Genomic DNA, 24,814 nt, shown 5'->3' with positions numbered 1-24,814 from the left:
TGTGGATGGAAGAAGTGTGCTTGGAAATAACGCTCTGGTTTTCCATTACGCTGTTCCAGATTTTTGAAGAAGAAATTGGGCTTCATACCAGAGGAAAGCCATTTTATTTGTAAGAAACGAAGCTGTATAGTTAAGCTTTAATGAGCAGACTGGCAGGGAATTCATTCAGCCAGTTCATGGCTGTGTGATAAATGACAGTGTCCCCGTGGAAATGGGGATTTTCAAACCCTAGAGTGATTTCTACCCAGCTTGTGGCATGCCTGGAGACTGCTTGTTTCTAGGCTTTATTAAATAATCAGCGTTGGGAGTACAACAACTGGACTGATGCTGTTTGCTGTAGCTTTCCTGACACACTTCCAGTTCTGCAGGCTAAATCCAGTCTGTTAAACTGGTAGGAATAAACTAACGGACCCTGCTGTAGCACAAGATGTGCTGGGATCCACGTGCACCCTCAGCCTCTTGAGAGCTGTCCTCCTTGAAGCTGCCTCGATTCACTGCATGCTCGGTGGGACTTCAAATACCTTATGGCAGTAACCTTGCAAACGCAGGGAACGTTGTTGCTCTCTGGGTTGTCTTACTGTTATAGATGGAGAATTCGGCAGGAGGAAGAGGGTAAAGCTTTTGTAGCTTCACTCTGACTTGGTAAACAGAGTCAGGGCCTCTTGGGAGAGAGAGCAGGGAGAAGGGAATTAAATTTTATATCCCTTGGTATTTGCCACTGAAAGATAGTAATAATGTATTTGGATGCGTGGTGTGGAAGGTCACTGGGTAAGTGGGAAGGATTCCTTTGTGTTACATCGGCAGAAAATGTCGTTCATTACTCAAGAGCTTGCATCCAGAGACGGATTGAGGCATTGCAGCAACATGTGTCATCCTCTCCGCATGCTCGCGGTCCTGCGCTGGCACACAGAGGCTTTCCAGCATCTTCTTAGGGAGCTTTAAGAACCAAGCTCAGGATCTCTGCTCTAGGACTTGGCCCTTTTCTCTCCACTCCTCCTTTCCCCTCACCCTCCTCTGGTGTCCTCTCCCTCCCAATTAATTTGTTTTTAAAATGATTGTGCTATTGTGTGCATCAATATGCACATAGCCTGTCTTGTTTTTCTCTTGGACTGAAAGTGCAAAGCAAATCTGTTTATGGTTTTGGTGAGCTAATTCTTCTCCACCCTAGATTTTTAAATAGACTCTTTCTTTACCAAGCTTGCAGAGCTTGCAGGATGTATTGAAGTAATGGGAAAAATATGTTGTGTGTTAACCTTCCTTTTTTGTAAAACTTTGTTTACAACACCCTATTCCTAGCAGTGCATTTGAGAAGTGCATATCTGGATGCTGAAGCAAGTAGAACACTTTGAAATAAGAAAACGGGAATTTAATGCATTCAGGGAGGAAATGTTTTGAGTTTTCAACTTTCAGCGCTTGGATTGTGGAGCAAAATCTAGTGAGCTGTGCTTAGTTGTCCCTGCAATTATTTAACTTCTCTTCCCCTCCTGCAAATCCCAGTTCTCAGGCTGGGCTGTTCCTTGGGCTGCCTGTTGCCTCCAGACAGGCTCCTCCAAAGCCATCGTTGGCTCAGACCTTACGGATGAAGGTAAGAGCAGCAAGGAATGCTCTTGGCCTGTAAATAGTCTGTTGGATTAAGGGCTCAGTATGTCACTGGTGTGTTGGAAATGTTATTTTTACCTCTTGCTTTCATCCTTCCTACGAATCAATCTTAGACCTGTCTGTTTAGGTTAACAACCTTTTCTACATCCTCGCAGGGGTGTGCAGAGCGTGGTCCTGCTCCATGCACAGCGTTTTCACTGGGGTGTTTTGGCTGCTGGGAGGCAGAGCTTAGTTCTGCTATGGGAGCACTAGAAAAGCCCCAGGGACAGCAGTGTCCACGATGTCCGGCCGGTGGCTTTTCCAGCACTCATGCAGGAGCTCTCCGACAGCTTGCCTGCCCCGCTGCTGCCCCTCCTCTCCTCAAAATCTGAGCCGTGGCTATTATTTATTTCTACTGCAAAACTATGAGCTGCTTGTGACTGGCCGCGGACGGGAGGTATACGTGGAGGTGGTCATTACATGTGCAAATGCACTTCTCCAGCCCGAGCTTTGCAGGGCAGATGTTGGCTTGGCTGAGGCCTCTGGGTACTCCTGTAACGTAAATAAGCAGGAGTAGGATTTCAAAGCAAGCAAATTTTCGACATAGTTGATGTCACGCCTCTTCAGCCCTGTGTTTAGGGCCCATGGATCTGGAGGCCCACGGCTGCTAGTTTGGTCTTGTTGCTAATAACCTACTGGAGGAGCTTCTGCTGAGCTGGCTCTTGCAGAGGGCTGAGGGGTTCATCCCGGTCAGACGGCGTGGTTGTACTGAAGACGGGACCCTTGGTGTGAAAAGCATATGGTGCTTTCCCAAAACTGGGTGCTCTGCATGAAATCTCTGGTCCCAGCTACAGCACTGAACATGCTCCTCACCGGGGTTTATGTCAGGTGTAGCGGAGTGACAGCAAGGTCTTCTGGTGAGTAGCCTTAAAGCAAAATGGGCTGGGGCAGGGTTATCCTGCTCATGTGGCTGTGATCAGCTGTTCCACCAAACAGCTGCCTCTGCTCTGCCAGTAAAGAAGAGATGGGGAAAAGATATATTTAATTTCCCCACCCTGAGAGAGAAATTTTTCCCGAGAGCAAATGTTCACTTGCAAATATACAGCAGAGCGCGAAGTAAAGAATTCTCCACTCAAAGGCTTTGCAAAGCAGAATTGTCCTTTATCCCTTTAATCTGGTAGTGCTTGTTTTTATTTTTTTCTGTAACAGAGTCTTCATGGAGGCAAAGTGCTCTTTTTTTTTTTTCTTCTCTCTTCCTGTTGAGCCGATGGAGTTTGGTGCTCCCTAGGAAGGCGATGGTGGGGGTTAGCACCGCATAGCGCTCATCGGTCCCCAGGCAGGCAGCCGTAGCCCTGAGCGTGGAGCTGTGAAGCTGTTCTGGCATCTGACCGCAGTGGTCTACCTCTGTTTTCATTTTCCTATCTCCCCAGTCAGTATGTGTAACTGTAAAGTTTTCTCAACTCACAGCTCAGATGCTGTTTTCCTGATGCCCTTGCATCCCTTCCCCTCATCCCTCCCTTCCTACTCTTGTTTCTTATTGACCTATCTGCTCGGGACATGTATACAATATCAGTGTGACAAATTAAATTGCTGGTACACAGAAAGATGAGGCCACTGGATGCTTAAACGCTGCATAAACTTCTTGGCTAGACCCACACTAACTGTTTGGACTCCCCCCTGTGCAGCCCGCATTGTATTGTGTGAAAGGCAAATTTCATCCCGCGTGGCCCTTTCCAAACCGATCGCCCAACGCTTTCACTATTTGTCATCAACTGAGAATTATCTGAGCGCTGTAGATATCCACGGACATGGTTTGATTGTTGTATTAAAAATTGCCTCTGTTTATCAGAAGGATTTGGGTTTTGCTGTTCCTGTTTGCATGTGTGTGGGCTTCTCCCCGTGCTGGAGGTCAGAGGGGTTTGGGGCATGGAGCAGTGCTGCAGCCCAGGCTCCGCTGTTCCTCGGGGCTCCGTGAGCGAGGCGAGCTGCCCCCCAGGCAGGCATCAGGGTACGCGGGGAGGTGGCACTGCTGGGGCCCCAAGAGCAGCCGTCCCCACCCCGCAGAGTCGCAGGAGCAGCCAGCCTGGATGCTGCCGAGATGCCTTCATCCAGCCCTGCCTGGTGAGGGTACCCTGAGGGTATGGAAGGCTCCAGCAAAGCCCGTTTCTAGTTTCTGTGAATGGACTGGGGTATGCTGAGAGATGCTGTAGGCAGATTTTCTTTAGCAAGGCAAAGAACCGTGCCCATGAAAGCATGAATAAAGCCCATTTGATTGTTTTTGTAGCAACACAAACTGATGGCACACCAGGTTCAAGGAGAGGCCTCATGCGAAGGGAGAGGCTTTGTGATGTTTGGCTCAGTGCTAAGGCTGCAATATTCTGTTTCATCCAGAGGTATTTATGAATGAAGATGCAAATCCAAGGTGAAACTTGGGAACCAGTAAGCTCTTACTCACTTGAGTCCACCCTTCAAAACAACGCAATTAATGGTGGAGGAAAAACACCTCCTCATCTCCCAGCTCGATCTGGAGCCTTACAAGCACTTTGGTGGTTCAGCTGTCTGCAGCGCTCGGGCAGTCATCTGTTCCAGCACACCGAACGTGCTGCAAGTTTTATTTTATTTCCTAAACAACCCTTTGAGCCTGTTGGGCTGGAAGGGAAACTCGTAATAATTCTCTGTGCCAATGTAATTTAGCATAATCTCTTGGCAGTGCTTTTGTATGCAAACTGGGAGGGTTTCTGACTAAAGGTGACCCATTAAAAGGATGATCTCTGATAAATAACTAGACTGGGGACTCACAAGCCCTGGGTTCAATTACTTGCTTTGCTATAAGCTTCCTGTGACCTTGGGCGAGTTGTTTAAAATTGCTCGGTGCCTCATTTCCCTTGCTGTAACATGCCGGTGACAGCATTTCCCTTCCAGCCAGGAGCTGTGGCAGTGGGAAGGCGGTCTGTACCCTTTTCCATAGCCGGTGTGTGAAGAACCTGGATGGAGTAGAAAGCATGACCATCTCATGGGCCTTTCTCCTGTTCTCCTGGGGAAAACAGAACAGGATGGTCCATTTAAATGGTTTTATAGGTGCCCAGAGCTCTTGCTCTGTGAGATCCTGGGGCTCCCTGCATAACTGCAGACATGCATTAGCAAGGTGATTGCTCCTTGAGTGCAGAAGCCTTCCTTTGCATCACTTTCAGTTTTTCCTTTAGCTTTAAATCGATAACCAGTTTGGGTAGGGCAGGTTTCTGGTGCTCCTTTGGCCTCCGCATGAAGTTTTCCTTCAATGCATTCTTCTGCGTTTGCTCCTGTGCTGCCATTCTGCTTCAAACCTGGGTCGATGCTGGGGAGAGGCGATGGCTGAGTGAATAAAGATGCTGGCCCGTGGAGCTGCTGCCCGTTGCAGTGTGCAGACATACTTCGGGCAGATTGTTTCATCTCTCCCTGCTCCGGTTTCCTCCTTTCCCGTGGGGGGTAACAGTGCTGACCACCCCTTTTACCACTTCCTAAATGTCAAGAGAAGCTTTTCAGCATCCCTGAAATGTGCCAAAACCTCCCGGTTGGAAAGGCGGACAACGGGGGGGCAGGGGGCTTGCTGGCTCCTGCGTTGTGCCATGAAGACCCCTTGCCATTCCCATGGGATAAGTGCACGGGAAGCCTTCACATGACAGCCGCATCCTGGGACCGGCAGGAGCTGCCTCCAGCTGCCTGTGTTTCAGGTGCAGCAGAGCTGCAGAAAGAGTGATGCTGAACCTCCTTCGTCTTGATGGCATGCAGCCCCTCTTCCCTGTGCAAGAGCCTGATGGTCCAGGGTGGATCCAGGAGAGCCGCTGGCCGGAGACCCCTGCCCCGTGTCAGCAGCTCTGGCAGCGACGGAGCTCTGGCTGGTGTGGGATGCTGTGGTTGAGTAGATGGAAATGAGCACCTTTGAGACATGGCAGAAAAGCAGGCCTCGTGGTGTTTGTGGGTAGGTAAAAACGCTCCTGGGGAGTATCTGACTCTCCAGAAATAATGAAAATGCAGATATCTGTATTTCCCTCTGGTCGTATAGTTGGGTTCAATGGCTTGTGCAGGCTGTTGAGAAGCACACCAAAGCAACTTAGCAGCAGAATGTAAACTGGGGCCAGCTCTTTCATCTTTGGTGTGAATATTTGTCATATGAAGGTTTTATCACCTGTGCAAGGGTTGAGAAAATCCGTCCCTATTGGACAGAAGCTTTGCTTTCATCTCTGTTCTGCCTTTCCCAAAAACCAAAACCCCAAGCCCCTTCTTCTTCAGGGTATCTTGAGTTATTTAATGACGTGCCGGGTGGGATGCTGCGAGGCTGGGCAGCCGGCAGCGTGTGCCGTCCCGGGCAGGATAACGGGTTGCGGCTGCTTCTAGACCAGGGGCTGTAAACCTCAGACCTCAGGTAGGTCTGCCGGCTATTCCCTTAGACTCTGCCTGTAGCTGGGAACCTTCCCGCAGTAAAACTGTGTCTTGAACAGCAAGCCTGACACTGGTAAAAGGGAAGAAGTCAAATTGTCGATATAGGGGATGTGGTATCTTGAAGCACTTATCCTGTCTAACCTTCTTCTTTTCCCCTTGCGTGGTTTATGTGATCCTCACACTGGGACAACGCACATTTAAGGCTGTAGACTTTTCCCTAAGTCGTGTTGTTTTTAATCGTTCAAGCCACTTTGTACATTGGGGAGGGTGAGCTCCAGACTAGCGTGCGTGTGTATGGAAGATCACAGGGACGTGTGACTTCTGAGGGCCTTCAGAGTTGTCTCCTGGAGGATCCTAAAAGGAGATGCTCTGGGGAGAGGCTCAGCAAGCATCCCTTGGGGAGAATCTAAAATGCCATGGAAATAACTGCTGGCAGAGGAAGGGAGGGATGAGGAGATGCCAGGCAACAAGGAGGAGGCTAGCAGCAATTTCCTAAGGTAGATGATCCCTGGTGAACGGTTTCAGAACACCTGTATGCTCTGGGGGACGGCAAGTGGTGTGTTGCTCCCTGTAACTTGAATACCCTCCTACGAGCGAGGCTTGGCCGGCGGGGAGCTGCAGTCCCGTGGGACCTTGCCCAAGATGGCAACTTGTGTAACCTAAAAGGCGAGGGTGTCTTCTTCGCTAGCAGCTTTTCACCACTCAGCAGCACTTGCCAGGTGGTGCTGAGACTTGTGCCTGGTTTTAGAAGGGGAAAGAGGATGAAGGGTGCAGATAGGAGCAGCTGGCCCTGAATTTTGGGTGCTGCCCCTAGCAATCGCTGAGTCCTTTTAATGTGAAAGCAGATGGTCTAGAAGAACCTCAAAAAGAGTGGCAGTGTAGCTCTTCAGTGTTTTGGACACTGCTGCAAACCACTTTCCCAGCTGTCACTGGAAGGTACGTATAGTTTTACAGTATTAATCCAGGGAGAGTTCACTTAACGAACCCTCTTGCTCAGCTGCTCTGCCTGATCCTGGCCACTTGGGTAAGCAGCTTAACGCAAGGATTTGTGTGATTGATCTTAAGAGCATTACCCTTGCGGGGTTTCACTGCGAAGACACCTCGTCTGCTCCTGACTTGACTGGGGACGAGTCCTGCAGACTGTGAACACTTCTTCCCCTTGCTCCCCTCACGCTGTAGACATCTATTCGCTTAATCTTTTGTCGGCAGGTGATTATGGGCTTGCGTATGGAGGGAGTTCCTGCTGTCCTGAGCTTTATCCAGCATGACACGCTGTCATTTTGGTGCAATATCATTGAGATGCTTCAAAGTCTGCTCTCTCCCAGCCCAGGGAAGAGAGCAGATGCCTGGAGGACCACGTTCTGCTAACGCAGCTACGATTTGGACTGCTGCCCTAGAAATGAAAGGCTCCATCGTGCCATTACCAAGACTCCGAGCCAGCCGGTCATCCCCAATCCTGTATTTGCAGACTGCCTGCTGACACAGGAGAAATATTATTTTTACATTAAGGTCCCCTGCGCTGACTCCTCCTGTGGTTTAGTTTATCCTGTTGTTTTCTGAGTTATGTTAAGCAGAGTTAATGTGCCGTTCACTCTAATGATGCTGAATGTTTTAGACTGGTGTAATGAGACCACCCGTCATTTCTTTCTGAAAAAGGAAGAGGAAGTCTTGATTTCTGTTTCTCTGAGGTTATAACATAGGCTGTGATGCTTTTGGTGGTGTAAATCAGGAATATTTCTGTTATCCATGGTATACTTTGCAATGAGAACTTTTCCACGTTCAGTTGAAGGGCTGGGAAACTTTAGATTCCTGAAAGACAGATTTTCTCCAAAGGCCTCAAGTTAAATCAGCTCTAATGAAATGAGAACCTTCAAATAGCCAAACTGATTTTTTTTCTTTTTTTTTGACTCTTATTTCATTTCATTCCTTGGTTATTCCCTTATTATTCCCGTGGAAGGATGTTGTTCCCATCCTGCTAGTCCTGCGCCCAGTCTCGTCTAACTCACACGTTTGCGAAGGGTGGGATGATTTCAAAAGGACAAAATGCAGCAGTTGGCTCTCCTTTAAGCAGCGTAATGATAGAAAACAGGGACAAATCCTTTCCCTTTTTTCTCCCATCGCTCCCCTTTGTGTCGCCTGCCTGCAGGTCTGATTTGGGCAAATAAAGCAGCTATGAGCAAACTCTATTTGCTGTTGTCACAGGAGGGACCAAAAAGTCCTGGGACCTGTCTACATTTCTGGTTTGGGTTTTTTTTTCTTTTTTTTTTTTTGAGCAATTCATCTGGATTTTTGAAAGAAGTATTACTCAATGGTCTCCGTAAATTACACAAGTGGCCAGAAAGCTGTTCTGTATCCATGCAGCAGAGGTTTATAGGAAACGGGAGCCTGGTACCGATAGGCAGCTTCGCCTGCCTGGTGAAGAATTGATGGAAACTCTTTGCTGGCAGCGGGGGGTTGGCCCAGATGTCCTCCAGCGGTCCCTCCCAGCCTGAGTTGTTATATGTTTCTATGGCACCCGCAAAGGCCCCAAAATAGGGCACTGGGGAGCCGAGACAGCAATGCGGCTGAGCAGTGGCCTTAATTCTGCAAAGGGGGCTGTGCAGAGCAGTTTGGAAAAGCGAAGTGGTGTCATTCTTTCAAGGTGAGCCAGCACCCGCTTGTGGGGACGGGACCGAGGTTTCTACCCCACGGGCTGAGAACATGGGAGCAAGACCCAAACAGACGTGGCAGGAGCCCTTGGGGCTGGCACATCGCTGTCAAAACCCAGAGCTGCCGCTCTCCTCTGCGGGGCTGTGCGAAGCAGGCAACGAGCTGGGGCGGTGAGGTGGTAGCAAGTCTCTTTGCACTTGTATAAGCAACTTTATAACATATAAAATATTTAGAAAACTCATCTAATACAGCTGTTAGAGATGTACTGGTAGCTTCACACCTGGCTGCATGCACAGAAAGTGGGGGTTTCCTCGGGTTGTAATTTCTACAGGTGTATTTTTGAAGGCTATGGCCAAGACCTGAAGATAGGTTCGATCTGGTTTGTCAGTAATTGGGCAGTATTTGCATAATGATAGTAATTTCCTTGTTCTTATTTCCTAAATTTGGTTTACAAGACCATGCTGCAGTGTGATTTAAAGCTCTAAGTATTTGTCTCTGTTGGCAGTTCGAAGTGTAGTATTAGCTGTGACTCGTTACAGAAATAAATGCTCGGTGTTGGAGCTAAATTGGATAATATGGTGGTGTTCGTATCTTAATCTTCCAAATAGCGCTCTTAAGTTCACTACGTTGGTGTTTGAAAGGCTTAAAAATAATAAACTCTATTGTATAGAGCTTTGAATACAGAGTGGAGGCTTAGTAATTGCTGGCAGCTCATGGGCAGACTTGCTAACACATGGCAAGGAAGCAATTCTCCCTGCGTGCCTGAATTTTTTAAATGAATCTCCTCATATCAAGGTCTTGTGATCCACAAATTAATGAGTACATCAATATTTTGAATAAAGGCTTGCAGGAGACTTCAGTCCAAAACCCCAAACCCTTTACTTGGGCCGTTATACTGTTTTAAAACACCTCTTGTCTTCCTCATCAGTCTGCCGAAAGCCCTCTCCATCCCCCAGCTGCTGAGCCAGGGAGGTGGAGCGGGCTGGCGAGCTCGTCTTCCAGCCAGCCATCGGCAGAGAGCTGGAGTCCTGAGCCCATGTCCCATGTAGGAAGGTAACAACCCAACTCCCAACCTTCCACTCTTCACAGGAAGGGGAAAAAAAGCCAAATACTTGGGGGTGTGTTTTTTTTTTTTTTTAATGGTGTTCAAAAAATGAGGTCCCTGGGGAATCGAGTGTCGAAGGGAGAGCTCTGAAAGCAGGGATCTGGCGTTGCTGATTTTTTTCTCGGAAGATGTCTATAGTTCCCCTGCATCCTTGTGAATGAAATTTTAAACGAGGCGTTGCAGAGGGCAGCTAAGGAAAGGCTGGTTAGACCAGCAGGCATGATTTAAAAAACAAACAAACAAACAAACAGGAGAGGGGAAGGAGGAGAACATGATTTGTTTATCACAACTGTACTTGAAACTAATTTTAAATGTCTGTCTTCTGAGAGTAAGGAAATTCCTTTAGCTTCCAGCAGTAAATAACTGGGATGCTTTCAGCTCACAGCTGACCTAGAGAGGATGGTGAGTTTTCAACTAAAAAAATAATTGACTCTCCAGTAAGGACGATCCATTCCAAGTATCACTAAACAGCTGGAGGAGGAGAAGCGTCCTGACAGGCATGGTTCATATCACAAATAACCCTTGAACTTTGTTCTGTATCTCTGCATACTGTCCGGAGTGGCTTGACAAATGATTTTGAACAAATAGTTTTCAAACCAGAGAGCAGATGACAAGGATTGCGTTTGGCAGGCAGGTGTGTGATTCAGATGCCTGGATCTTGCCCACAGAGATCTCGAATGAAATCCCAAATCCATTTTTCTCTTACTATCAATCCTAAAACAAATGGTGAGTATTTCAGAGAAAGGGAGAAGGTTGTCCCCTGTGAGCTCTCGGGGCTCAGTGGATGAGGGTTTGGTGGTAGGGACGATGTAGTTCTCTGTGCCCGCTGCTCTTGGCAACGGAGTGGTGGAGCACCTAATGTTAGCTGTGGTGAGGAGGACTTCTGAAGGTCGGCTTCTCATCAGGCATATCTCAGCAAAGGATTTGGCCGTTAGGATGCTGAGCTCTCTTAATGGTCTGCCCTACTCTATGCCAGCAGGACCTGTTGGGAAGCAGGGACTTCTGGAAGTCTGTCACTTATGTAGGTACTAAAAAGGAGCTGGACTTTTTTTGGAAAATGGTGTTCCAGCTGAAGGAGCTGAAAACTTGCCAGTCTGACCATATGCTTCTGAAGGTCTTGTGGTTCAACGCTTTAGGCCAGGGTATTGTCTATTTAAGGCAATGGAAGAAAACCCTGTGCCACTCTTGCAGAGTAGGTATGTGAACTGTAAGCATTGGGACCAAATGGTACTTCTAGAATTAGACGGTGTCCCTAATTTCCCTCTTCAGTTTTAAGTGGATGCAGAATTCTTCACTTACAGTCTCAACTGTTGTGTTGCATTGTTGTATGGGGTTGAACATCTGCCCCTTCCAGCCACAAAAGTGGCTGTGTTCCAGTGATGGGTGGTTTCTTTCTATTCAAGGATCCTCCGAGGCTGGAAAAGCTTGAGTATTAGGCATGACATACTGTCAACTGTTGCAGATCCCCTTGGCTCCCCTCCTCCCAACATCTGCAAGGCCAGAGTGGGCCATCTTGGTTTGTCCATGCACCGTGCATAGCACAGAAAGACCCTGGCCCTGCCAGCTGCTGAACAGGGAGTGGGGACTCACCAGAAACCTGTCCATCCAACGCCAAAATCATTTGTGGTCCCAGCCTCTAGGAGAGGGAAGATCTGTCGTCAGCTCCTTAGGGAGGGCTGTGTGGCTGGGACCAGGGTGCTGGGGTCCTTCCCCACCCTTGCTAGTGGATGCTCCTCCTCCATGCAGCGGCTCTGCTCTAGCGGTGTTATCCCACTGCGAGGCAGGGAAAGGAGCAGGCAGAGCAGCCGTGGCACCTGGCAGACCTCTTCAGGAGTACCTTGCCCCGCATGAAAAATGGGTGGGATGCTAGAGCAGAGTGGGGGGAGACAAGGTGCCAGTCGCACGCAGGTCTCTCAGCCCAGTGTTTCTTTCCCCCAGTGCTGTGCTGGTGATTGACTGGTATTCGCTTGGCAAAAGCCTTCTGAATATTCATTTGGCTGATGGGAGATGAGAGTATGGTAGCTGCTTGAAATCAGCTCGGGGAGGGGAAGCAAAGATGACTGCCTTTTTCTTGCTGCTAGTGCTACTTGAACTCTCAAATGCATGCTTCAGGGATAAATGATAGCGGAGACCTCAGCCTACCTAACAAGCCTGCTCTTGTAAAGTAAAAATTATAGCGCCTGCATACTTGCCATCCTCATTCAAAAGCCCATTCCTCATTAATATAACTTTATACATATTATTGCAGCTCGAAATGCCATTCCTCTTCTCCCCACCCATTTCCTTGACTGGCTGTGACATACAGGAACTACACCCAGTGCTTGACTTGCCTCTCCTGACCTTTTGTAACTTGGCTCCAAACTTCTTTTTTTGGGTCTTTTGCAAAACACTGTCAGAAGGGAAAAATCCTTTGTTAAAACACAGCCAACTCCTGCCTCAACGTGGAACAGTTTGTTCTGCTAAAAGAATGAGCCAGTTCAGTGAGCAGAAAAACATTGCCATAAACCAGCGAACTCAATAAGCTGCAAAAGCCATCGGCTGCACTCAAGGTCTGAAAGGACGAGACTGAAGCAGGATCCACGGGGGAGAGAAAAAAAAAATCCACGATCCCGACCTGCCAAACCCCGTTTCCTTGCTTTCGGCCGAAGTTATTTTGCAGTTGTCTTTTTGGTTATAGCAACTGTAAGCGGGGGATTGGGAGCTGATGCTGAGCCAGAACGTAACGCAGCTCTTGAAGCTAGCATATTGCAAAAGGGCATGGTGGATGAAGTAATCCAAAAATGCTCAGCTGGGAAGGGGCTGCAGCACTCTAATAGTCTTCAGTCTGTGCTGCAGCTGATCAGCTCCCGCGCCCTACGCTTGCTGTCTGGTACTATTTAGTAGCTCGGTTTAGTCCTTCCCACCCACATCTTGTTTTAAAGCTCTGGACACTCTGTATTTCCCTGGAATTGCTGCGGGTCTGTCCCTTACGTGGCCGCTCGGTAACTGGTGACCAGCCTGTCTTCAGCAAGCATTTCTTCATTGCATCAGGGACTTGGATGCTCGGTGAGAAAAATGTGTGACCCTCTAGCAGGCTTTTGGGTTTGTGGTTCTGCAGCGGGATCGTTTTGGTGCTGGTATAAAAGCTGACGCTGGATTTCTTTTGGCAATAAATGTTGTGCTAGCATCTAGAGCTGTGGTTCCCGAATTTGGGGTGATGGCCCCCAAAGAGGGTCACCCATATGGAGGTGGATGAGCAAACCTGGAAGTGGGGTTGTGAGCAGAAGTGCTTCAGAAACACGGGCTCAGAGGCTTCCCCCAAAATGACTCCTGGGGACTGGGCAGGCTGCAGCAGCGCTGAGGGCACGGCGGGCTTCTGTGCTTCACGTGCTCTGTTGCCATCGGGTCTCCTGCCTGTGAGCTCCTGGCCAGCTTGGCCGAGCGTTTCCTGCTGATTTAAAAGACTTGAAATGCCACCCTTGTCAGAAATTTAACATGGACCAAGATCTACCTCTGGTTCTCATTTTGCTTTGGGAACCGGGAGTCTTTACTCCGAGCTCCCCGATCGTTTTGTGGCTTGGAGCCAGTTCAGCAATTTCAGAAAATAAAAATACAAAGAAGTGTATTTTAGGTGTAACCCACTCCTTTTCACATGCATTCCAAAGGGCTGCATCTGCCAAAGCCAGTCTTGCCCTACCTAAATGGTGATGCTTGAGAATAAGCTCTAAGCGTGGGATCGCAAGGCATGTAGCAAGTCCAAACGTGGTGTGGCAGAATCTTACTGACCTGTGTGGGGCTGTTTGACGTGCCTGTGATCAAGCTGCAATCACAAACAGATCCCTGACAATGCAAGCAAAAAGAAAACCTCCTAGAGAAAGCACAAGGGGCTGAAATGGGAGCTCTGTGCGTTTAGAAACATGATTGATGTTCTCATCCTGTCCTGTTCAGGCGCAAACCAACCCGCTGCTATTCACCAGCTGAGTGCGAGGTGATGGGAGACCCAGATACCGATGAGCTGAGGGACTTCTTGAAGCTCCATTAATGCTATCTGGTGTCCTCTGCTGGTAGCGTTAACCTCGGAGCTGGCTCTGTCGAGAGATGATTATCTGTCTGCTGGACCTTCTCCTTTGGGGGGACGCCAGGAATGTTTTGCAACATGGACAAAATGTGAGGATTGAAGCTATGGAGGTGGGTCCCTGGGATGCTGGGACTGTGAACCCTGCTAAGGTAGTGTAACTTGGAGCAAATCTGTAATGAAGCCTCTGTGCCAAAAGAGACTTTTTTTTTTTTTTGGAAGATGTTAATGGTATGATTGCATAACATTTATTTTGTGCTCAATCAAACGGATGAGGGCAGAGGAAAAGGAGCGAGTGAATTAATGTTAGTGATGTTCAAACAGAAGCACGCAAAGCTCCGAGGGATGATCAGTGGTTTTGTTTTGATGTGCGTTTGTGTTTTTTTTTATTCCTGACATTTTCCTGAAATATAGCACGCAGGCTTGCCTCTAAGGGGGGCACATTGCCAATAGTCTAAAGGTTATATTATCCTAGTGACCTATTTTTATACTCTAATCGCGTTCTGTTTCAGCCACCCCTTTCTAGCCTTCTACCTCACTCGGTTTTGTGCTCATCTGAGAAAAAAGCGGAGATAATTACCGTTAGTCCCCGAGCGCTAAGGCAGCAAGCCAGCCTCTACCCAGGTAACGACGGCAAAGGCGAGTCGCTGCTGTTTTGGAAGCACAGGAGCAATCCAAAAACGCAGCTCGTAAATGGGTGACGACTTGAAACGGGGCGATGAGGAGTGTTGCGGGGCAGAGGAGAGAGGTCTTCTGTTAAAGGCAAATTTTAAACGGAGAAGTACAGCAGTTTGTAGAAGGGCAAAATTTTAATGAATAGCTCTGTTTAACTAGCCTAAATGGGAAAGAGGCTTTTCTACTCTAGGCCTGCCAAGTAATGGAGAATGAATAGGATTGTTCGGTCAACTGGCTTCCACTGCCTTTAAACTGTACGCGCGTTTTCAAAGCCAGGCTTAAGCTACAAAGCACCCTGACCAGTCGACATAAAGAGAAATTGTTCCTTAGTACAAATGTTGACTATGTGATGCTGCTTGAAGCTCGAAACTGCTGAAATTTGTGCGTGTTTGTACATTTGTGCGGTGCAAAGTAATAAGATGCGAAGAGGCTTTTCTTGCCTGCGTGGCTTCTCTTGGGTTGTGGTTATTTTATTGCTGGTTGCTTTCCCTGTTCTTGTTGAGAGCACCTGAATTTTGAGTGCCTGCAGTGTTAGAGCAGTAGCGATCTGCTCTGCAGGGGAAAATCTCATTAACTGTTCATTCATGGGAACTTGCAGTCCCGTACGGGGTTAAACCCTAAAAGAATTAAATGTGTCACGACCTTGGTCTGGGTTATGGACCAGGCTCTGCGTGGCAGATGCTACCTGCAGGTGCCAGCCCTAGGCGAGGGCACAGCGTGGAGATGCACACCGCTTGCCGGGAGCCAGGGTGATGCTCTGGTGCTGGTGTTTTTAGGCTTCTGGAGATGATCCCATCCCGTGACTTCCCTTCCAGCTGCAGGCTTTGCAAACAGTTACCCGGGAAGGATGGCTGGACCCCAGCTAGCCGGGATGCGCAGCCACAGACGGGGAATAGAGGAGCTCAGCCCTGCCAAATCTTGCCTTTTCTTCTCTGTTAGAGCTGTGCTGGCGCAGTTAAGAGAGGTCCTGTTTGCACCCGGGAAGTTGGGATTTGCTCTGGAGAGGTGGGCTCTTCACTCTGTCTGTGTCTGTAGTGAACCAGAGGGATGCAGCCTGGAGAGGTCTTTGCCAAGTTGCCAGAGTGTGTCCACCTGCGTAGTGTGTCTCTGGGATGGATTAGCAATAGCTGCCCTGTTCCTGGCAGGGGACCGTCTCCTCGAAGCCCGTTGGTGTTGCTGCTGCGTGCCCTTTCCCCACGCTTTGCTACGCTTTGGTTGTAACCAAAGCCTGTGACTCCAAGTCCGTGGTGATGAAACCCAGGTTGGAGCTGGTGTGGGGCAGCCTCTGGCCAGGGAATGAGCCTTTGCCCCTTCTCACCTGGGTCTGGCGAGCACAGGAGTCTCCAACCTTCCCCTCTCGCTGCTGTGTGAGCCTGTTTTTCCTCCCCTCCCCAGCACCCAGGTAAATGTACCCAGTCCCTGTCTACTGAGCTGGCACCCAGCACTGCCCAGAGCAAACTGGGTGCCTGCTGTGTTGGGGGGGACCCGCTGCGACACACGGTGGGATTTCCCTCTGGGGTGCTTGGTGGTGGGAAGGGGAAGGCAGCTCAGTCCTGGGGTCTGGGTGCTGCAGAGAGCACCCACTCGGTGCTGGCTGCAGGGATCTTTTATTTACTGGCCTTTACTTGCTCGTTACTGGTGGGGAGTTTGGAAGTCATCTGTGGACTTCCCAAAGACAGACGTGCATCTTCTGGGCCTGGCTGGAGGTAGATCCTAAAGGGGAGAGACAAAAACCTCTCAAATGTCAACTTTTTTTTCCTCCTTTGATTTTTTTTTTTTTTTCCTTCCCCCCCTGCCCCATATTATGCTATCAGCCGGGGCCTGCAGAGTTTCAGCTTGAAAACAAACCGCTATTATTTAAAGTGCCAATATTGTGCTTGGCTTCCTATGAGACAGAAACATCAACTTTGTCTCTGACCTGGGGAGTATGTCTGCCTGCCTAGCAGGCACCGAAAGTGTTGAGAAAACTGTTATTTTACTTCTATTTTGGTGTAGATTTTTTTTTTAATTTTTTTTTTTTTTAACTGAGCATTTACTCTTCAGCAGAGCTGCATCACACACCGGAGCCCACAGTAGGGTATGTAGCCATCCTATGTGTCCGTGTGGAGCCTTGTCCCCGATGGGAGCGTTGGGCACCCGGGAGGTGGCTGGGCTGGGGGCAGAGAAGGGCGACTGTCCCGTCGTCCCCGTGCCTGGGCGGTGGGACCAGAGCTGCCGTGCCCGGCTGTGGGCTGGCTGGCCGGGGTGGGTTTTCTGGTTGCTGTTTCTAGGCGAGGTTTGCAAAAGGTCACAAAAATTAATCTTCTAACTGGGGACCTTGGCACTGCGCGGAATGAATGTTTTGCATTAACAACCTAACTCATTAATTCACTGAAACATTTAAAACCAAACCAGTTATATCCAGCCAAGCTGGAAAAAGCTGAAAGTTCATACTCAGCAGTGCAGATTTCGAAACCTCCCTTTGTTAATCTCTGCAGAAGTAAATTTTCTGAAATTGCTAAGCTCACTTTGACCGGTCTCGGCATTGTTTTCCTCAGCAGAGGCAAAGCTGCTCTGCAGAGGATTAGCGGTGTGTACCTGGACCCAACGATGGGGACGGGACGGCTCCTGTGCTGGGGAGGAAGGAGGGCTGGCCAGGGAAGGAGGTGTTGCAGGAGGGGAATGCTCATAGCAGCATTGTAGGTTTTGGGCTTTCTCTAGCAGAAATGCTGCGCTGTTTTCATAGATTGGGACCCTAGATTTCACAGTTTCCATCTTCCTCCTCTATTATATTTTCAGAATTGCTAGGGGTAGTTGAAATCACAGCCTAGCACGTCTTGTGGTCCTCCTTCCACTTGTAAGCTGGAGGTGGGTCGCTGGCATGTGGCCGTTGTGGGCCTCCTACACGGAGGAGAGCTGGGCAGAGCCAAGCACCGCAGGAACCTGCAGTTCTCCTGCCCTCCCCGCTGGCTCCGAGAAACTGATGGGTGGCCACCAACCTGGTTGTCCCTGTAGCCGTGACGTGGTGACAACAGCGTTAAACTGCATCTACCAGTGGAGCAGAGCTTTCCCGTGGTGATTTTTTTTAACTGTTTTAAGCTGGGAGCTGTGCAGACGAGCAATCACAGCCGTACATCAAGGATGGGGATCCACAACCCAACCCACGCTGTTCACCTGGGTTCGTGCCCGCCTCGTGCAAAGGCCAGGGCGTGCACAGTTGTCTCGCTGTCGTGTGAGCGAACACAAATCAGCCCCAGGGTCAGTTCCTGGTGCTTTAGATATGAGAGAAACGTACCCCCAGCCACGTGCTGGGCTGGGATCCGACCTGGCCAAAGCAGCCTTCGGGCTGCCTTTCCTTCCAGCATTAGTTTCTCTGGGAGCATCACTGGGACCGAATTGGTTTGACTCTGCTTTAAGTCAGTTTTCCCTCAAATTTCCAACAGCAGTGGCAGGTTTAGGTGTGAGGTCATTTGACCTGCTTACTCTGCTACCTCACTATTAAATTAGCAGGTATAAATTAAATAGGAACCATGAATCTAGGTACAATCACTTTGTCTTCCCGGCTGCTGGGTAGCTATTCCATATAGCTAATGTCTCTTTCTTCCAGTTAATCATAAAATAATATATGGCTGTACACATCGGTCTGAGGTGTTTGTAGTGGTGGTATACTGAGCTCCCTTGTAAGGCTGCTTTTTAATTGATTAATTTTTCTGCCTTTAATTTACCCTAGCCATTAAAACAGCTTCGCTTACTTTGATGATGGAGAAATCGGTGAATTATCCATTCTGTTATACGTTAGTGGTGTATTAAAGTATTAGTGCATTCCAGAAGGTGAGCAGTGAATAAAACATGCTCCGAACATGTGGTTATGCAACTGTTCCATGGAAATGAAATGGACAAACAGTACACTTGATTAATTTTTTTTTTTCCCCAGTAAATTGGCACTGTGATTCACTTCCAGCTAAATTTGCAATCTGTGTTCTCAGGTGGCATTAATATTGGAGCCCCAGCAGGAGAGCTGTGGCGGCTGGGGCCGCTTTGATTGCATTTTTAACAAAAGTTGTTGGGGAGAGCACGGAGCTTGATGCAAATGTGCTGGTAAATGAAATGCAGAGCTTTTAGGTTCTCCGTAGGTGGGTCAGGCCATTCACATTTACCCAAAATAACAGTGGCGGCGTGGGCACTCCGTTAACGTGGCACAATGGGGATCTTTGTGTATCTCCGTTGCTCTGTATCAAATTTACTCTGTTGACAGATAAAAATCATCTTTTTGATATCTGGCGACTCCATAAACACTAGGTAAGATCCACCTGGGACTCGAGCTGTCTTGGTAATGGAGACTCTGGAACTGGATCTCTATCAGGAGTTTGCTGGAAACGAAAAAGCTTGCAAAGGGCCCAGCAGTTTCTTCCTGGCCTGTGTTAGAGCTGCAGAATAAAATTAAATAAGAATTCCCTTTTACTATTGCTTCCCTGACCTGAAACTCCTTTCAGCCTTTAAAGCTATATTTTGTAGCCTTCAGGATAGTCTTACTGGTTTTTTTCCTAATTGACTCAACTTGGAAAGGTCATCGTACCCTGCTAGATTGTGTAATATTTAACTTAGCATCAAAAATTAGGATCTTGGGATTGGTGTCAAATGGATGCTGTTCCCCTCTGAATAGCAAAGCCCATTCATAGTCATCCAAGTATTCGACTTGCTAATGCTAATGAATAACTTTCTGGCCCTCTGCAGAGGGAAAGACTAACCACGAAAAGGTGGAATGAGAGCGGCATAAAGCAAGTATTGAGAGCATGCAATTCGCACTGTCTAAATCAAGATCACAGCTTTAATACCTTTTTTATTTATAGATTTTTTTTTTAAAGTTATAATTTCTAGCTTTTCACGAAGCTTTAGCATAGCAAACAGTCTTTTCTGATGCCAAGTTCAGTGATGACTAACACTATTTACAGGACTGTTTTGTAATCTCAGATCAGCCCACATTAACGGGAAGTTACGTTTTCCCATCAGTCTTTTAAACGGTGCCCGAGAGTTGCTGAGGCCGGAGTCGGCTATCTAGGCTCTCCTGTTTGGAAAAAATGATGTCAGCTTTCAGAACAATTTTTTAAAAAATTTCTAATGAAGTTAGGGAGGTCAAATTGTACTTCCTCCCTTTGATTTTTTGCATTAGGACCTTTGGTTTCTCTGTTCTAAAAGCTACCAACAAAAATAAGCAGAGGAGGTATTGCATAAGCACCACGAAGTCATTTGCCCGATCTGCATTTCTCAGTGCATGAGATCAGCTCAGAATATCTGATATGAGAAAGCTACTGGTGCACAACTGCTGTAACTGATAGGAGTTACCTCTGTGAGTCATCTGGTAGGATGGTAAGTTGATCTTTTTTTTTTTTTTTTTTTTTAAGTTTTTATGAGTGTTTTTTATAAAGCTCTTGTCGCTGTTACTGTAAATCCCAGGAAAATCTGGCACCGAGTGTTTGCAGTACGAATCAGTGCATCCATATGCTTCCAAGTGACCTTGCAATCTGGGAAAATACTGTTTTATCCCTGTGTTTAAAAGAAAAAAAGCAGAGTTGCTGTATAAAAGGTTGACAGAGGGGTTAAGGCAGAGCTGTGGCTTGCTGAGACGTGCTGCCTTCCCTGTCATCGGGACCCGTCACCAGGCAAGTGGCTCCTGGTGCCAGCTACAGCAGACAGCTTTACTGCCCTCGGGTCGTGATCTCAGGCACGGAGCATCCGCTGCGCAGATGGCGAAGCTACATTAGGCCAGGAATAAGGCTGTGGCTAACGCCATGGCCTTCCACAGGCTGGAGCAGTTTGGGAACTGCTTTAGCTTCAGAGAAAAAAAAAAAAAAAAAAGAAAAAATTATTCCTTTCTGTTTTTCTTTCCTTTTTTTTTTTTTTTTTCCAAATGTGACAGATCTCTGGTCGCCCCAAGCCCAGCAAAATGGCCTTGTGTTGCAGAGAGGTTACACTTTCTTAAGAAATAGCCCCAGCACACTGAGTTGTGTGGATGCCGAAAGCTGCAAAGGTGGTAGGAGGGGAAGACTGGGAGCCAGGAACATGTGTGTGATGCTGCCCGTGAGTTTTGGGGCCTTACGTTCTCTTGCAGCTCCAGAGAAAGACTCAACAGATGCCGTTAAACAGTAACGAAGTGTGCACAGGGTGGGGAGGGAATCTCACGAATGCTTTGCAGGCTTGCTGAGTGAGAAGGGCTAAAATATGGGGACCTGGCTGCAGCCTTCTTGCTCCCTGCAGCAGAGCTCCAGGCGTCTCTGCAGGCAGAGGCCCTTGGCACGGGCACGGTGCTTTCAGCTGGCGAGAAACTTCCCGACAGGATGGTTGGAAAATGCCGATTTTGAAGAAATCGAAACGTTCTGTGGGGAGCGTGTTGATTTTTTGTCAGGTTTTTCTGATGGAAAGCAGATGGCTTTCCCAGGGTGACCCTGCCTGGTATCGCCTCCTGTGTGCCGCTGAGCCGGGAGCCTGGGCGTGCAGGGAGCCCAGGCACGGCTCTCCCTGCTGAAATACTGGTGGTGGGTCTTGGCAGGGCAGGGCGAGGGGAAATTCTGGCATTTTTCCTCCTCAGATGAGAATGTGATGCAGGCTGTAAAAGAGGCATGTTTGTGTGTTTGTTTTTAAACAGGTAATTCACAGGTTGTATGTGTGAAAATACAGTAAATCCAAGGTCAAGTTAAATTTTTCCAGCAAAAGAGGCTGAAAATGATTTATTGAGTGAAACAGTTAAATGCCAGGACAGTTGTGCTTTGTCTAATGCCAAGAGAACTAACCCCTCCTCCCTCTCCTTGTCTTCAGGTCCAGTGGCAAATATGAACATTTGTCAACATTTGACAACAGCTCCTTGGGACATCATGAATTTGCTCGAATCTAGACCACAGAGCACTTGCAATAGCGCTTTTTAAATTTTAATTTCATTTAAGCGAAAGGAAAATAATCATCTGGATCAATTGTAGTGATGGCTAGCAAAAGAAAATCCACAACTCCCTGCATGATACCAGTAAAAACACTGGTGCTTCAGGAGACTGAACTGGACACCGTAGAAGATGATCGTGAAGGAACGCAACAAGATGCTCCTGCGGAAGGGCCAGCAGCTGGTGATGCTGGTGCCAGTAACAGTAATAACGGATCTTTGTCTAATGGGCACCGTGGTATTGCTGATAGTGACACTTATATCTGCAAGTCTTGTGACTTTGGATCTCAAGACGTTCATCACTTCTTTGGGCACTTGGACTCTGAGCACTTGGACTTTAGCAAAGACCCTGCGTTTGCATGTGTTGCGTGCAGCTTCCTGGCAAATAGCCACGAAGGGCTCTCGCACCACAATGCAGAGTCGCACGCCGGCGAAACGAGCTTCACCTGGAGGGTGGCTAAGCAGGACAATCGTACAACTGTGGAACAAAGTCTCTGTGAGCCCGCCAGCAGCCATGACCTTCCGGGAGAGGTCCCTGAAGAAGGGGTGGATGGCCAGTCTGAAATTATCATTACCAAAACCCCCATCATGAAGATAATGAAAGGTAAACCGGAGGCCAAAAAAATCCACACGCTGAAGGAGAATGTGTCAAGTCAGCTGGGCAGTGAGTCGGAGGTGAAAGACGGAGAGCATTCATTCCCAAACGGGTCCGTGCCAGTCAGCCAGCCCACTGCAAGTTCAACAAAATCATCTCATATAGTGAATGGCTCCATCATAGGAAACGTGCCTGTTCTGCAAGCGGGCGTTGCACAACTTGTGTCACTGCAGCAGCAGCCCCCGTTGCATCAGCAGCTACCTACATCCAAGTCCCTTCCCAAGGTGATGATCCCCCTGAGCAGCATTCCAACGTACAACGCCGCCATGGACTCCAACAGCTTCCTCAAAAACTCTTTCCACAAGTTCCCCTACCCCACAAAAGCCGAGCTCTGCTACTTGACCGTGGTGACAAAGTACCCAGAAGAGCAGCTGAAGATCTGGTTCACTGCCCAGAGGTTGAAGCAGGGCATCAGCTGGTCACCGGAGGAGATTGAAGATGCCAGGAAGAAGATGTTCAACACTGTTATTCAGTCCGTGCCACAACCCACCATTACAGTTTTGAACACGCCACTGGTTGCAAATCCTGGGAGCGTTCCCCATCTTATTCAGGCGACTTTACCGGGCCACGTGGTGGGGCAGCCGGAGGGCACAGGGGGGCTGCTGGTCACGCAGCCCATCATGGCAAACGGGTTGAAGGGCACCAGCTCCTCCTTCACCTTGGCAGTGACTTCTGTCCCCAAGCCGCAGCCGGCAGCACAGCACAGCACGGTGAGCTCCAGCAACGCGTCGGGGGTGAAGGTGGTCAACAGTGGCCAGTCGCTGCTCACCGCCTGCCCGGCGATCTCCTCGCAGACCTTCCTGGATCCCAACGTGTACAAAAACAAGAAGTCCCATGAGCAGCTCTCTGCCTTGAAAGGCAGCTTCTGCAGAAACCAGTTCCCTGGCCAGACTGAAGTCGAGCGGCTGACAAAAATTACGGGCCTTTCCACCAAGGAGATTCGAAAATGGTTCAGCGATAGGAGGTACCACTACAGGAACGTGAGAGGCAGCCGGGCTGTCTTCCCTGGAGACAGCGCTCTCGATTCCCTGCCCGAAATAGCCTTCGACGTCTCGCCCAGAGGAGCCGAGCTGAGCCCCGCGGCGGCGGCGGCCGCGCCGGCCCCTCACCACCCACCGCGGCGGCAGTCATGGCACCAGGCACCCGACTTCACGCCAACCAAGTACAAAGAGCGGGCGCCGGAGCAGCTGAAGGCCCTGGAGAGCAGTTTTGCCCAAAATCCCCTTCCTGCGGAGGAAGAGGTGAACCGCCTGAGGGGGGAAACGAAGATGACGCGGAGGGAGATTGATAGCTGGTTCTCGGAGAGGAGGAAGAAGAAGGTGGCGGAGGAAAATAAGAAAGTGGAGGAGGCGGCTCGGCAGGAGGAGGAGGAGGTGGAAAATGGTGGCGGGGAAGGGGAAGAGTCCTCGGATGAGCTGAGGGCCATGAGCGAAAACGGCTCAGTCGATGCCTCCAGCAACAACCCGAACTTGGTGGAGCGGAAAGTGAGTCCCATCAAAATCAACCTGAAAAACCTCCGAGTGACCGAGTCCAACGGCAAAAGTGAGTTACCGGTGGCCGCCGCAAATGAGAAAGGGGACGGCAGCTCCAGCCGGCCGCCCACCCCTCCAAAAACCAAACTGAACTTTAAAAAAACGGCCCAGCAGCGGCATCTGCTGAAGCAAATGTTCGTGCAGACCCAGCGGCCCACGAACCAGGAGTACGACGCCATTGTTTCCCAGACAGGGCTGCCGCGGGCCGAGGTCATTCGCTGGTTTGGGGACAGCCGCTATGGCTACAAGAACGGGCAGCTGAAGTGGTATGAGAACTACAGGCGGGGAGTTTTTCCCCCGGGGCTGGTGGAGGTCAGCCCCGCCAGCCGGGAGGTGCTGGAGGACTACTACGAGAAGCACAAGGGGCTGCGGGAGGAGGACGTGCCCGGCCTCTGCGAGCGCTCCCACCTCAGTGCCCAGCAGCTCAAGGTGTGGTTTGCGGTGAAGGCAGAGGAGGAGAGCAGGGCCGCCGTCCCCGAGGAGGCCTGTGCCGGCGAGATGGCGGGAAGCCGGAAAGGGCCGTGCGAGGCCGGCTCGGAGGTGTCGGAGGGCAGCGAGTCGTGGGAGCCGGGTGGCCAGGAAGGCAGCGCCGGGACCCCCGACGCCCCCGGCCCACCACCGGCCGCACGGCTCGGTAAGGTCTCTGCCGCGGGCAGGGCTGGCTCCGCGGGAGGGTTGGGGTGAGCATGGGGCACGGAGCGTTTCCTATTTGGGAAGCTGAGGCTTTAGGGAAGGGTTTAGTGTCTGGTCTTGCTGGTTGGGATTTAACTGAGGAAGCGGTGAGGAAACCCCTGGGAAAGAGAGGGAGCCAGGGAAGGGGGATGAGTGTCCGGCGAGTGCAGCTGCCTGCCCGGGTCACTGGATGCTGGCTCCACTCTGAAGCCAAATCCTGGCTTTATTTTAAGCCTAAGTAAAACCAGCGGGAGTGTCTGGTCCCTTTACTTGCCCTGGGGGAAGGTGGCCCTTGGGTTTATTTATGAAGGGGATGGGTATTTGGGAAGGAAGGGGCCTGGCTGCTGTCCCCCATGCCACTGGCTCCTTCCATGCCTCTCCTTGGCCTCGGGCAGCAGACGCAACCCCTGCCTGCCTGCGCAGGCAAGAGCCTCCTCCCTTCCCTCTCCTACCACCGTGCAGGGCAAGGCTTGCGTGCTGAAGATGGAGGTTGCAGGGAGGGAGAGGGCATGGAGGGCTGGTGTTGGCAGCTGCTGGCCCTATCCCTCCTCCAGGACTCGCTTTTGAG

General features: G+C 49.6%; 1 protein-coding gene across 12 annotated transcripts in view; it reads left to right on the top strand.

Moving 5' to 3' along the window:
- The window catches only part of ZHX3 (zinc fingers and homeoboxes 3), a 50,916-nt gene that overhangs the window by 19,423 nt on the left and 6,679 nt on the right, over positions 1 to 24,814 (top strand). For 3 of the 12 annotated variants that reach the window (XM_087749722.1, XM_087749727.1, XM_087749728.1), the window contains exon 3: positions 21,273 to 24,208. In XM_087749722.1, the coding sequence (XP_087605848.1) occupies positions 21,433 to 24,208 (2,776 nt within the window). In that variant the 5' untranslated portion in view covers positions 21,273 to 21,432. Of the gene's footprint in view, positions 1 to 1,563; positions 1,586 to 7,453; positions 8,639 to 12,664; positions 12,797 to 13,678; positions 13,958 to 14,357; positions 14,430 to 19,701; positions 19,827 to 20,456; positions 20,538 to 21,272; positions 24,209 to 24,814 lie in introns of those variants that run through there. The other 9 variants (XM_087749729.1, XM_087749726.1, XM_087749724.1 and 6 more) reach the window with 9 other exon arrangements.

Source organism: Nipponia nippon, unplaced genomic scaffold (assembly GCF_047370975.1).
Source record: "Nipponia nippon isolate SJK-2023a ecotype South Korea unplaced genomic scaffold, ASM4737097v1 scaffold_13, whole genome shotgun sequence".
Lineage (NCBI taxonomy): Eukaryota > Metazoa > Chordata > Aves > Pelecaniformes > Threskiornithidae > Nipponia > Nipponia nippon.
This window is presented reverse-complemented; position numbering and strand designations above follow the sequence as displayed.